The sequence below is a fragment of the Ranitomeya variabilis genome, chromosome 1 (assembly GCF_051348905.1).
Source record: "Ranitomeya variabilis isolate aRanVar5 chromosome 1, aRanVar5.hap1, whole genome shotgun sequence".
Classification (NCBI taxonomy): domain Eukaryota; kingdom Metazoa; phylum Chordata; class Amphibia; order Anura; family Dendrobatidae; genus Ranitomeya; species Ranitomeya variabilis.
In genome coordinates, this window is record NC_135232.1 from 853,038,590 (window position 1) to 853,053,702 (window position 15,113).

The 15,113-nt window shown below is 41.3% G+C and overlaps 1 protein-coding gene across 2 annotated transcripts in view; it reads right to left on the bottom strand.

Moving 5' to 3' along the window:
• Window positions 1-487: 487 nt before the first annotated feature.
• The window catches only part of ADAMTS3 (ADAM metallopeptidase with thrombospondin type 1 motif 3), a 314,479-nt gene continuing 299,853 nt past the window's right edge, over window positions 488-15,113 (bottom strand). The window contains exons 19-23 of one of the 2 annotated variants that reach the window (XM_077276837.1): window positions 11,438-11,570; window positions 10,843-11,050; window positions 9,636-9,753; window positions 1,575-1,793; window positions 488-1,481 (exon numbers count right to left, since the gene is read on the bottom strand). In XM_077276837.1, coding sequence (XP_077132952.1) covers window positions 1,216-1,481; window positions 1,575-1,793; window positions 9,636-9,753; window positions 10,843-11,050; window positions 11,438-11,570 — 944 coding nt within the window. In that variant the 3' untranslated portion in view covers window positions 488-1,215. Of the gene's footprint in view, window positions 1,794-9,635; window positions 9,754-10,842; window positions 11,051-11,437; window positions 11,571-15,113 lie in introns of both variants that reach the window. The other variant, XM_077276828.1, reaches the window with a different exon arrangement.

Sequence of the window (15,113 nt, forward strand, 5' to 3'; positions counted from 1 at the left end):
ACTATGTATCACAAATTGTACGTCAAATGTTAAAATAGCGAGAGAAATTTAGTTGTGAATAAGGATTGTGGCCAAACAACTGGAAGTGAATTTCTGTATTTACGCAGTAGTTTACATTTAGCTTATAATCTATTAGGAACTGCCCTGCAAACCACCAACCCAATAACTATTTTATTATAGGCAGGAAAATGGCACTTGCTATATTCAAAAATACGCAGTAAATAAAGTCTATCGAGAACATCCACTTTTAATAAATATTTTCACTTTATATTCTATATACAAGAACTTTACAGCTACATGAGAGGGTGACACTAGCTACTTGGTGAAAAGGTGATCCTGGAGACCAGCTGCGAGTGAATTATTGCAGTCAGATGCATTGTGGTTGTGTAAGGTGAGGTGACATGTACAAATAAATATCTCTCTCCAGTCTTGGCTTATTATTCTAAGTAATGTAAATCTATTTTCGGCACTGACTTCCAATAACTGATCTTTTTCTTTGCTTCTTCTTTCCGCTGAAGACCCGTTCATTTGAAAAAATCTCACTCAGCCTCGTCATCCGATTAGTAATACCTACTTGTCATAATATCCTCTAATTAAAGAGGAGGGTCAATGTTAGTTATTTCTATCTTCTATTGATGGACATCCAGTATACCACACAAATGGTATACAATCTGTCATCCCAGAAACATTATGTTCTTCCCACTCAGGAAATGTGTCTCTACCAGCCCAGCAAGTCAAATAAACCACTGGATCAGGAAATTGCCGATTTGAGTTTGAAGTCATGGAATGTAATAAGGCAGTTTGTAATGGCAGGCAAATATTAGCACCCAAAATCAGAGAACCAGTAAACATAACGTAGAGAAAACAAGTCACTGAAAACATAATACTGACATTGCAAAATATGAACTCCAAAACAATAGTTGTGTTTGTTATACCTGACTCAGTGAGGGTGGGAAATAGTCTCTGGAAAAGAACACAAAAACTAATGTGCAAAACTGGTTTATGGGACCATCCAACAAAGTCCACAATAGCCAGTAACATTCGGCATATCTTCTCTTGAATGGGAATCTTTGGTGTTTTCCTTCAATATCTTCAAGTTAAACAGAAAGCAAATGGTTGGAAAACTAAATGAGTCAAGAAGTGAACCAGCACTTTGCAGTTGTTTTATAAAGCAGAATTCACTAATGTGTCCTTTTGTTCCAGTCCCTTAATATTTCATCTTTCTATTGAGGAAGGCTGCAAAGAACGTCTTCTGTCAAAAGACTTTTCATTTTTCCTTGAGTTACGTACTGAAGAATGAGTACCAGTGGAATGCACATTAGTAGCTCCTAATGGCATGTCTGCTTCTGGAGAAGACTTATGCACTTGGATGTTACTGCTGCGCGTTGTTGGAGGTGGTGGAACAGCTAAAAGCTTAGGAGTTTTGCTTGCTGCTAGGTGGGATCTTCTCAATGTGGAATCTGATGCCTTTGGTTTATTTTCTTGAGGAGACACAATACCAAGATCTGCGTTATTTTCAATGGAGGAAAGAATGCTCAAAATACTTTTTGTTTCGGAATCTGTATCCTCATTACCAGGTGCTAAAGATGCTGGCATCATTACAGCCCTCGACAAGCTGGGATCATAGGTGAGTTCATCTTCAGTTTCAGCTGCTTCTGTGAGGAATGGAGGTGACTGGGTGCTACGTTTGCTACAGGATTCACAGCAAAGTTTGTTGTACCCAGGTATCGAGCAGTAGCGTGCAAGCACTTCCATTTGACAGAATATAGACTTGTCTCCTAGACATGGTTCATCTGAAAGGCAACAAGACAACACTTAGTGACACAGACCTTAAATGATGGGTTCTAACTATTATCTAAACTAGTTTTTTGTTTTAGAAAACCAATTTTCATATATTAAAATATAAAATTTGGGGTTAATATAAGGAATTCCCCACTACAGCACTTTCATCTACAATCTGGTTTCCGCCCCCATCACTCAACTGAGACTGCCCTGACCAAAATCACTAACGACCTACTTACCGCCAAAGCTACTGGACAATACTCTGTACTCCTCCTTCTAGACCTGTCCTCTGCTTTTGACACAGTTGACCACTGCCTCCTACTACAGATCCTCTCCTCCTTTGGCATCAAAGACCTTGCCCTATCCTGGATCGCCTTGTACCTTTCCAACCGCACTTTCAGCGTTTCTCACTCCCACACTACCTCCTCATCCCACCCTCTCTCTGTTGGAATCCCCCAAGGCTCTGTTCTAGGACCCCTACTCTTCTCAATCTATACACTTGGCTTGGGACAACTCATAAAGTCCCATGGATTCCAGTACCACCTCTATGCTGATGACACTCAGATCTACCTCTCTGGCCCAGACGTCACCGCTCTGCTGTCCAGAATCCCAGAGTGCCTATCAGCCATATCCTCCTTCTTCTCCTCTCGCTTCCTCAAACTCAATGTGGACAAATCTGAACTTATCATCTTTCCTCCATCCCACAGATTTTCCTTACCTGACCTATCTATCGTAATCAATGACATCATGCTTTCCCCCGTACCGGAAGTCCGCTGCCTCGGAGTAACCTTCGACTCGGCCCTGTCCTTCAAACCTCACATCCAAGCTCTTTCCACCTCCTGTCGCCTCCAGCTCAAAAATATCTCCAGAATCCGTCCTTTCCTCAACCTTCAATCTACAAAAATGCTTGTGCATGCCCTCATCATCTCCCGCCTTGACTACTGCAACATCCTTTTCTGTGGCCTCCCTGCTAACACCCTTGCACCTCTCCAGTCCATCCTTAACTCTGCTGCCCGACTAATCCATCTCTCTCCTCGCTACTCCTCCGCTTCCCCCCTCTGAAAATCTCTTCACTGGCTCCCATTCCCTCAGCGTATCCAGTTCAAATTACTAATACTGACCTACAAGGCCATCCATAACCTGTCTCCTCCATATATCTCTGAACTAATCTCCATATATCTTCCCTCACGTAATCTCCGTTCCTCCCAAGACCTCCTTCTCTCCTCCACACTTATTCGCTCCTCATCCAATCACCTCCAAGACTTCTCCTGAATATCCCCCATCCTCTGGAATTCTCTGCCCCAACACATGAAAACACATCTCTTCAGGAAAGCCTACAGCCTGCACTGACCCCGCTGCCTTCTCATCACTACTGAAGCTACCGCCTCACCAACACCGGAGCTCCTGCAACCCCGAACCTACTGTCTCCTTCCCCATAATCCTGCAGAATGTAAGCCCTCAAGGGCAGGGTCCTCGCCCCTCTGTATCAGTCTGTCATTGTAAGTTTGTCTACTGTAAGTGATATCTGTAACTTGTATGTAACCCCTTCTCATGTACAGCACCATGGAATCAATGGTGCTATAAAAATAAATAATAATAATAATATTAACTAGAGTAGGGAGTCTATAGAAGAGGGTTCAACATTTTAGAGGACTTAGCACAGCAACGTATTTCATTTTGAGCCCACCAAAGAAAGCAACAGAACACCATGGCCCTGATTTATCAAAGCAATTTTGCCAGAGTTCTGGTGTGAATTGCTGTTAAAAGTTGCAAAATTATGACTTGGAGTATGGCAAAAATGTTGCAACTTTTGGCATTTTTACAACAGCTTTTCCCAGCTCAGACAGAATTAACAGGACAGGGGCACGTTGGGGGCATGATGTCACAGCTTGTCTAATTGATGATGAGCTGGTGTACGTTACGAAACTTATTCCAGTCGACTAGAGTAAGATTTTTGACATGGTGCTTGCAAGTGCACACCCCTTTATTAATCAAGACTTTCTGACAAGTGGCATGCATCACCGTGTGCCACTCCATACATTTGGAGTAAAATGTCTGACATAAGACCTCTGAATGAATCAAGAGCATCTGACTCCATCATGCTCCGAGTCATGATTAATCGCGCCTTTGGGCCCAATTGATTACAGCATTTGCACTTTATTTTTTTGGGTCATATTCTTGGTGTTTTGTACCTTTTAGGCTATGTGCACACGTTGCGGATTTTACTGTGGATCTGCAGCTGTTTTCCATGCTTTGTACAGTACCATGTAAACGTATGGAAAACAAAATCCACAGTGCACATGCTGTGGAAAAAAATGCATGGAGAAACGCGCAGCGGTGTATTTTTTGCAGCATGTCAATTCTTTGTACGGATTCCGCAGCGGTTTACACCTGCTCCTCAATAGCAATCCGCAGGTGTAAAACCGCAGGTGGAATCCGCACAAACACTGCAGGAAATCCGCTGTAAATCCGCGGGTAATCCGCAGTGTGGTTTACCTGCAGATTTTGCAAAAAACAGTGCGGAAAAATCCGCACACCAATCGTGCACATAGCCTTATTGTTTGCACAAAATTCATCTTTTCATTTGCGCCTTTTTTGAAGTCTACATTATATGCATTTGCCTGTTTGTTTTTTCAATTTTCACCATTGTGGATGGCATTCAGGTTTTCCAGATTTTTTCATATGATTCATCATTTGCAACTTTTGGGGTGACATTTCTCCTTGTGGAAAGTGACATGTCAAGCATACTGAGGTGAGGAGATATTTAAGCCGCAAAGCTCCTCTGGGAAATATGCAAATTGTCTCTTCAGAAAGGAAGAGGACTAGAACTCTAGTGCCAACTATAGAAAGTAGCAATCCTAAATATCAGTATCGACTCGCCTATGAGCCTTGTCACATGACTTAGAATGTAACCCAAAATCTCAATTGGCAGACACTGTGTTTTGGAGTACTGCCCCTCATAAGTACAAAGTGTGAGATGTAGATTGGCTGGGTGAAAGGTGTCTGACTGGGATCCAAGGGGTAAGGTTTCTCCTTGCGGAGAGTGATATATCAAGCATGCCTAGGTGAGGAGACTTTTAAGCAGCAATGCTCCTATGGGAAATATGCAAACTGTCTCTTCAGAGAGGAAGAGGACTAGAACTCTAGTGCCACAATATTGACTTTTAGGATTGCTACTTCCTATAGGTGGGATTAGAGTACTAGTTCTCTTCCTCTCTAAAGAGACAATTTATGTATACCAGAAATTTTTGAGACATTTTGAAAAAACGTAGGTGTTTGCTCTGAAAACTTGCAAAAATGGTTAATGAAAAAGACCATTTTTGTCTTTTACACAAAATTCATGAACCGTATTTGACACATCGAAAATTAGAGAATATGTCTGCTCAGCCAATGACTGGCCATTTGCATTCACCAGCCTTGACAAGTGATTGGCTGAACATTCTGGTGTGTCAAAATGTGATCGGAAAGTAGAGACCAGGGGGATAGGAAAGACAACATCAAGGTAGCTTGGAGATGGGTGTAGGTGAGTAACTCTTAGGTCTTTTTAACTGGTCGAAATCATTTTTAGAACAAAAATGAATATATAGTTAGAAGCACTCTACTAAAACACAAACTAACCTTCCTGTTGGCTAGTACTTAGTTCTCATCGGCTTCTAGGACTTGTGATTTCTTCAGCTCTTTAGTTCTCTGCGGTTAAGCAGTAACAACAAGAGTCCTATGTAGTGCATATTTTTTGCAATAGTCAATCCCATGTAATCATTTATGCTATATAACTACATTGTTACTGCACTGGCGAAGACAAAGCCAGTTTAATAGTCCTGTAATGAGCAGCCCTCTATGAACTGCAGCACTATAGAAGGCATTAAGAGTGACTGATGTACAGTGTAGGAATATTATTTTCTGATAAAACACAGCTCTTCTCCGTTATTTAGCGCACTAGGAATTCTACGCCTTGTTAGCAAGAACAAGACAATCTGGGACTCCACTGCCATCTAGGGTTTTTTTCTAATACAGCAAGTAGATTTGTCTCCAGTATACTATGTATCAAAGTAAAAGGGTTTATACCAAGTATATAAGTTGACCCCTATACACAGTAGAGGCCGGGATATTTAACCTGTGGCTCAGGATCCACATGTGGCTTGTGGACCCATGATGTGTGGCTCTCGGCTGTCTGCTAGCTTGGTGCATTAACGAACAGTTATAAAGAGCAGCTCTCCAGATAATGACTTTTGCGAGTAGTCCTCACAGACGAACAGATCTGAATTCACATATTCTGGCCGCAGGGTGGAGAGATAAAATAAGTTCTCAGCTGCAGATAGAATGATAATACCAGACTATGAAGAGAATTGAGGCTAGGTGCCATCGAGTGGTGGGAGTGTTGGATGTGAGAATACCCAATGGGGATAAAGTGGGAACACCTTGATGCAAGTATACTGCCTTGATGTTATTTCCGTGGTTAAGCTGTGGCTGTCATTATGCCAATAATGGGGGCTCTGGGTGACACTACTGTGCAGAAGACAGGATGTGAATGTCACTATTGGAGGGGAGGTGGTCTCTGGATGTGGCTCATGACCCTCTCATGAGTTGAATGTGACTATCAAGGTAAGAAAATGTGAAGCTTGTAGAGAGAAAATATCCAGCTCCCACAGAAATAAAAAAAATTTTTTCTATAAAAACATTATTTTATTGCTATGCTTTTAATAAACTTAACAATGCGACTGTTCCTCAGCGAGGAGCGGCAGCACACAGATACTCTCTCTTCTTTCATGCAAGCTTCTTCACACCCAATTGGTCCCACAGTGAGTCATGAACTAGATGACCACAGTGTGTTCCTAAATGAATTACTTGAACAGTATAAATGCAAAAAAAAAAAAGATTTTGTGAGCAACTTGTCCAATATAATTCCCTACATGTAACTAAAAGTTAAGTCTCTTAGAAGGTGGGGACAGGTAAGTAAAGAAAATTGTTGTCATAAAGCCTAAAAATGTATGTAACTATTAAAAAAACAGGAGTCAAAACTTATTGATGCATATACGGTAGACGTGCCAATTTTTGCAAGTCAATACATCTTAAATACTGATCGACTATATAAGAATTTATTTATTTACTGGACTGATTACACCAGGGCTGTGGAGTCTCAGTAGGAGTTGTGGAGTCGGTGTCCATTTTGGTCAAGTCGGAGTTGGTATAAAATGGACAGACTCTGACTCCTAAAATATATAATAAATTGGTACAGTAGTACAATGTAGGATGTGCTGTAAATGTTTTCATAATCATTTGGGAAAGTTATGAAATGTCCTATAAATGTCTGTTCTGTTCCTGATCTAAGGGTCTCAGCTTTTAATTGAGATGAATCTGTGTTGCACTTTATGTACATGCTCAGTAGTGAGGCCTTGCTGTGGAGTTGGAGTAGGAAGTCAAGGAAATTGAGGAGTCGGAGGTTTACCTTATCGACTCCACAGCCTGCTTTACACTAGCCAAGGAACAATGTTGGGGACGATCATTGATACTATCTGTAACAACTCTGCTGGCATCACGGCATGGCCTCTCATCTCTAACACTATCTTACCCACTGCTCCAGGTCATGTTGTGGTTTCTGTTTCTTGCCAGCTCTATATTCTGTGCCTCTGCTCTCTGCATGCTTCCTGGCTGTGTGCATAGGGGGGCAGTGCCTGAACTCTCTGGTTCTTATAGGAATCAGATGCACCTGTCTAATCTGTTCCTGACCAATTACCAAGAGGCCTCCAGTATTTAGAGCAGCTCCACCCAGTGGACTGGGCCTGTGCAATGTGTTTACTCAGTTAGTGTTTTGCTTCTGAGCTGCCAGGCCATGTTCTGTGTTCCTCCTTCTTTGGAGGCTCTACTCTTAGCTTTGCCTTGTATCCTGTTGGTCTGCCCTCCAGGAGGCTGTATATCCTGGTCTCAGTGTCTGTGTCCTTGCTTTGCCTTGTGTTGTCTGTCCGCCCTCCAGGAGGCAGAATATCCTGGTCCCTGTGTCTTTGTTCTTATACCTTGTCTTGTTCTATTACTTTGTCTAAACTTTGTCCTAGCTCTGTCTCCTTGTCTGTGGTTTCTTTCCTTGCAGTGCCTCTCTGCTCTGCTCTCGGCTCTGCATTCTGCGACCTTGCTCTGCTCTTGTCTCTGCACCCTGTGCCTTTGCTCTTGGCTCTGCACTCTGTGTCTTCACTCTGCTCTTGGCTCTGCACTCTGTGCCTTCACTCTGCTCTTGGCTCTGCACTCTGTGGTTCTACCCTTGTCTCTCTGCGGCTTTGCCTCTGCTCCGCACTCCTGCGGTTCTGCTCCATTCTACTCTGCTCCGCTCCTGCTGCTGCAGAAATCTCTTGCTGCAGCTCCCCTCCGCATTCCTTGCGGTTCAGCTCTGCCTAGATTCTGTTGCTGCTCTATCTCTTGCTGCTCTACCGCTCCTATCTGGAGCCTTGCGGTGCTCTTCCTGTGTGAACAGGTCCCAACCTGTTCCTTCATACTTCTTTCCTTCTGGCTTGTTTCCGTACCTGCATCTCCTGTGTGAACAGGTCCCAACCTGTTCCTTCATACTTCATTCCTTTCTGCTTGTTTCCTTACCTACACCTCCTGTGTAAACAGGTCCCTACCTGTTCCTTCATAGACCACACCTTCCAAGCCCTGTCTCTGCCGAACCTGCCAGCCCTGTGTCTCTGCCGTACCTGCCAGCCCTGTGTCTCTGCCGTAGCTACCAACCCTGTGTCTCTGCTGTAGCTGCCAGCCCTGTGTCTCTGCCGTACCTGCCAGCCCTGTGTCTCTGCCGTGCCTGCCAGCCTTGTGTCTCTGCTGTGCCAGCCAGCCTTGTGTCTCTGCCGTACCTGCCAGCCCTGTGTCTCTGCCGTGCCTGCCAGCCTTGTGTCTCTGCTGTGCCAGCCAGCCTTGTGTCTCTGCCGTGCCTGCCAGCCTTGTGTCTCTGCCATTCCTGCCATCCCTGTGTCTCCGCCAGCCCTGTGTCTCAGCCGTGCCAGCCTACTCGTCTGAGTTTCATCCGTGTTCATCTGCTAGTCCTGCCTGACACCCGCACCTGTCCTAGTGTTCCTGTTCTCCAAGTGGGATCAGCAGCCACAGCCAGACACCACTGTGGAGTAGCACCTGGCAGCTGCCTGCCGCACAAGCCTGACCTCACCATCAGAGGCTCCAGTGAAGACCAAGGCAGCTGTCATAGTCACGCCCCTCCCAGGGTAGTCTGGTTTGTGGCACAGTGGGGCCACAAACCCCCTGAGCTCACGCCCACCAGTCAGGGCGTGAGCGTGACACTATCGTTCTGATCTCATATGTATAGTATCATGTTTCCGTCAGCACATCTTCTGATTATGTGGGGTAATGTGTTATGGATAACAATTATTTTTTTTGCTGAGAAAAATGATCTCATCACTAGATGAATTAACTATTTGAACACTCGTTGGGTGACTGCTGGCGCATTTACAAGAGTGGATAATCGGGAACACCCATTCGCTGATTATCCACTTGTCTAAATCCTCCATAACTCTTGCTCATATTACCTATGAGTTTCACATATTTCCATACTTGCACCCTTGAGTAAGAACCTACGTCTCTGAAATGCATGGGATGGCGATAGGGGGAACTGGATTTTCAATGTGCATGAAATATACTAGACCTTTTGTAAGAACTCGTCCTGCAGTAATTTCATTTTTAACATGCAAGTTTGGTCCACCTGAGTCATCTCCAGGCAGAGTTCTTAGTCTACAGAAAATAACAGTTGAGCTGACAGCTACTTTTGCTTGTTGTATATCTCTTTTGCTATGCTGAACTTGGAATAGCAACTTTGATCTTGTAAAAAGAAATTATGTTTCTTAAAAAGCAGTACATACCATGGCAACGTGTTAGCTTGCATTCCCTTGTAGAATCAGGTTTTTCACCATCACACTGGTCACCCACTCGACATAGGACTTGTCTGACCTCGATTCCCTCACCACAAGTCACAGAGCACTGCATTAGATGAAGAGATTAGAATCGCTAATATTAGTAATACTAAGAATGTTCATATAACACCATAACCCCTATTGTATATTAATCAATGAGGTAGAGAGTATTTTCAAAATATCAATATTTTATTATATATATAGACAAAATTCATTTACATGGGAATAGAGTACCACAAACCAAGCAGGGTCAAAGGGGAATAAAACCAGGTATGTTACAAGTAACAATTTATACCATTAAAAGGGCATTATTTTATAAACATAAACGCCAAGACCATAAAAGGTTTCATATATATCCATACCAAATTTTATGCAAAGTTGCTGTGTATAGTGAGAAACCAAAGAAAGGTCTGGCCCTTTAAGAGGGAAGTAAATGTAAGGTGAAAAAAGACACATATATGTATGAAGCCAATGTATCCTAGATGCTAATTATAGCTGATAGGAAATCAAGTATGATCTGCAAGTGCAGTATAGTACAACCCCACTACGGGGTAAGCTCCAAATACTGTGCAAAGATCAAGAACCTAAATTATACAACATGTGTCAGGATATAACTTACTTCCAAAATGGAGACCTGGCCCCCAGCCTGCCGCCTCAACGCGCGTTTCGCTGCTCTTCTTCAGGAGCCCAGACATTTCTTTGGTTTCTCACTATACACAGCAACTTTGCATAAATTTTGGTATGGATATATATGAAACCTTTTATGGTCTTGGCGTTTATGTTTATAAAATAATGCCCTTTTGATGGTATAAATTGTTACTTGTAACATACCTGTTTTTATTCCCCTTTGACCCTGCTTGGTTTGTGGTACTCTATTCCCATGTAAATGAATTTTGTCTATATATATATAATAAAATATTGATATTTTGAAAATACTCTCTACCTCATTGATTAATATACAATAGGGGTTATGGTGTTATAGTGTATTTAGAGTTAAAGTGATATCTAACTGTGAGATCCTGTGGTATTTAACAATGTTCATATGTAGGAACCAGAGACTACAGTCCTCAAAATTCATCAGCTGATAACACAGCAATACATCTGACTCTACTGGCAGAGTACCGGATCAGTTTTATGATATTACACTGGCACTGACCTCAGACCATGCACCTGTCTTCCACTGTGCTGGGCAGGCAGCTTTATTGCATGATCTTCTACTTTCAGGACGCTCTCCAGTACAATATTTGCTGTGCACCGACCGGTTTGTTCCATCGTGGAGAGGCTGAATGCATCGAACTACTCGAATTTGATAGCCAGAACTTCCACAGCTTTTGGTGCAGTGTTCCCATTCATCTGCTACCCAGCTAGAGAAGGGTAAAGTGTTATTGTGGATGTATATTTGAAGAGACAATCATCAAAAGGACTACAATCAGTCAATGTCTCCTCCCAGTGTCTATAGACACCCAGCTTAACAACTCCGTCCTCTAAGATGGAAGGCATTTTAACATCTAACTAAAGTTATTGAATTTTCACACATACAGTATATTCAGTATGTGCTGTAGAAGTTATACTGTACAACAGTTTGTAAGATATCTTTTGCTCATGGTTGACATGAGTAGACTTTCACATACATTGTACTTCATGAAAACACTACTCCGGGGGTCAGCAATTTTTTGTGCCCCAGGATGATCACCGCATCTAGTCTATAACAAAAAATCACAGTTATGGCTTATAAGTTGCTGAACACTCACACAGGCTGTGTACACTCCTGTAAGTTGCACATCCGACGGATAGGCTTAGGCTTCTTGTTAGCTTCACAGAAGCTGCGGTGAACCATTTTATTATCGCTTTTCCTTCGACAGCCATATTTTGTGTATTGGAAACCTCGAAAATAAAAATGTATTGAATACTATTATTATTATTTATTATTATAATGAAATTAATAATTATAATTAGAATAGTAACATTATAAAAAATATAAGTCATTAATAATTAATGCATTCTAAACTAATAGAACAGAATAAAAACTTTACTGCTGTATACAGTATAAAAATTAGATATACAAGATTTATAATGTTGGGTTATTTTATTAGGTGATCCCAAATACTAGGTTAAAGTAAGAATAAAGCTCTAGAATAAACAGTTGAAATACTTATAATATTCCAGTGAAGAAGTCATTTTAAAAAATTGTCCAAAACCATGTATGGACATTGAGAAAAGTAAGAGGATATTGAGTGCCAGAATACATAGCCTACTCGACTAGAGGCTCATTTTTCGTAAATGATTGCCATGTACAGCATTCGTGTCTATGATAGCTGTCTATGGGGTAGTTCACATGTCTGATTCTTTCTTTGAACTGAGTGGTCTTCACAAAATCACATAGACTTGTCCGATATTGATCTGAGCATTGGCTCAAATTTGCCAATACAAGTCTATGGGGCCATGGAAAAAATCAGACAGTACTAAGATGCCATCCGTGTGCTGGGAGTTTTTTATGGACCATTTAATATGAGAAGGTGTTTAGAAACCTCCATTAGTTATTTTTTTCATCCAAGAAAAACTGATGAAACTCTGACCAAACTCTGATGGTAAAAACACACTGATCAAACTCTTATGAAACACTGATAAGAAGCACTAATGGATCTCGGAGCGATTTTTCCATATGAGAAAAATCACTGATGTCTAAACAAGGCCCAAGAAAATCTTGAGGTGTGAATGTTCTGTACCAGAAATTTCTACAACAAATTTGCTGTCAGAGAACCTTCATTTAAAGCCATTATTGCTGTTAAATGTGCTTTAGAAATGGCAGTGTTCGGTTTGTGTACCAATGTAACAAACTCTTGACTGCTTCATATTTTAGGATTTTACAATATAAAACAAAAGAGAGGAACATTTAGGATTTCATATTTAGCAAAGTAAGAGAATTGAATATTGGCTCAAATGTCTGAAATATAAAAAAAAATCTGACATTCTCTATAATTAAATAAATACATGAAATGATTTAAGTCTATTTCCTTAAAAAATAATAATTAAAACAAGCCAAGTGCACGTAGTCCATACAGGGTGCTATGAGCGTGTTCTTCCCTTGCACAGAGCCACGTGTGCTGCTGGCCAGGCTGAGTCAGGTGCTGCGAATATGGAAATGTTCTACTGGTGAAAACCTCCATTCCTGCAGAATTTAATAGTGCATGTCATTTGGAATATCAGAAATGAAAGTCGAGGCATACATACAGTACAGAGCAAAAGTTTGGACACACCTTCTCATTTAAAGATTTGTCTGTATTGTCATGACTATGAAAATTGTAAATTCACACTGACGGCATCAAAACTATGAATTAACACATGTGGAATTATATACTTAACAAAAAGTGTGAAACAACTGAAATTATGTCTTATATTTTAGGTTCTTCAAAGTAGCCACCTTTTGCTTTGATGACTGCTATGCACACTCTTGGCATTCTCTTGATGAGCTTCAAGTGGTAGTCACCGGAAATGGTTTTCACTTCACAGGTGTGCCCTGTCAGGTTTAACCCCTTCATGACCCAGCCTATTTTGACCTTAATGACTTGGCCATTTTTTGCAATTCTGACCAGTGTCCCTTTATGAAGTAATAACTCAGGAACGCTTCAATGGATCCTAGCGATTCTGAGATTGTTTTTTCGTGACATATTGGGCTTCATGTTAGTGGTAAATTTAGGTCAATAATTTCTGAGTTTATTTGTGAAAAAAACGGAAATTTGGCGAAAATTTCTCAATTTCTCAATTTTCACATTTTTAATTTTTATTCTGTTAAACCAGAGAGTTATGTGACACAAAATAGTTAATAAATAACATTTCCCACATGTCTACTTTACATCAGCACAATTTTGGAAACAAATTTTTTTTTTGCTAGGAAGTTATAAGGGTTAAAATTTGACCAGTGATTTCTCATTTTTACAACAAAATTTACAAAACCATTTTTTTTAGGGACCACCTCACATTTGAAGTCAGTTTGAGGGTTCTATATGGCAGAAAATACCCAAAAGTGACACCATTCTAAAAACTGCACCCCTCAAGGTGCTCAAAACCACATTCAAGAAGTTTATTAACCCTTCAGGTATTTCACACCAGCAGAAGCAACATGGAAGGAAAAAATTAACATTTAACTTTTTAGTCACAAAAATTATCTTTTAGCAACAATTTTGTTATTTTCCCAAGGGTAAAAGGAGAAACTGGACCACGAACTTTGTTGTGCAATTTGTCCTGAGTACGCTGATACCTCATATGTGTGGGTAAACCACTGTTTGGGCGCACGGCAGGGCTTGGAAGGGAAGGAGCGCCATTTGACTTTTTGAATGAAAAATTGGCTCCAATCTTTAGCGGACACCATGTCGCGTTTGGAGAGCCCCCGTGTGCCTAAACATTGGAGCTCCCCCACAAGTGACCCCATTTTGGAAACAAGACCCCCCAAGGAACTTATCTAGAAGCATAGTGGGCACTTTAAACCCCCATGTGCTTCACAAATTAATCCCTAAAAATGAAAAAGTACTTTTTTTTGCAAAAAAACTATTTTAGCCTCAATTTTTTCATTTTCACATGGGCAACAAGATAAAATGGATCCTAAAGTTTGTTGGACAATTTCTCCTGAGTACACCGATACCTCACATGTGGGGGTAAACCACTGTTTGGGTACATGGTAAGGCTCGGAAGGGAAGGAGCGCCATTTGACTTTTTGAATGAAAAATTATCTCCATCGCTAGCGGACACCATGTCAGGTTTGGAGAGCCCCTGTGTGCCTAAACATTGGAGCTCCCCCACAAGTGACCCCATTTTGGAAACTAAACCCCCCAAGGAACTTATCTAGAAGCATTGTGAGCACTTTAAACCCTCAGGTGCTTCACAAATTGATCCGTAAAAATTAAAAAGTACTTTTTTTCACACAAAATTTCTTTTAGCCTCAATTTTTTCATTTTCACATGGGCAACAGGATAAAATGGATCCTAAAATTTGTTGTGCAATTTCTCCTGAGTACGCCGATACCTCATATGTGGGGGTAAACCACTGTTTGGGTGCACGGCAAGGCACGGAAGGGAAGGCGCGCCATTTGACTTTTTGAATGGAAAATTAGCTCCAATCGTTAGTGGACACCATGTCGCGTTTGGAGAGCCCCTGTGTGCCTAAACATTGGAGCTCCCCTACAAGTGACCCCATTTTGGAAACTAGACCCCACAAGGAACTTATCTAGATGCATAGTGAGCACTTAAAACCCCCAGGTGCTTCACAGAAGTTTATAACGCAGAGCCATGAAAATAAAAAATTATTTTTCTTTCCTCAAAAATGATTTTTAGCTAGGAATTTTTTATTTTCCCAAGGGTAATAGGAGAAATTGGACCCCAAATGTTGTTGTCCAGTTTGTCCTGAGTACGATGATACCCCATATGTGGGGGT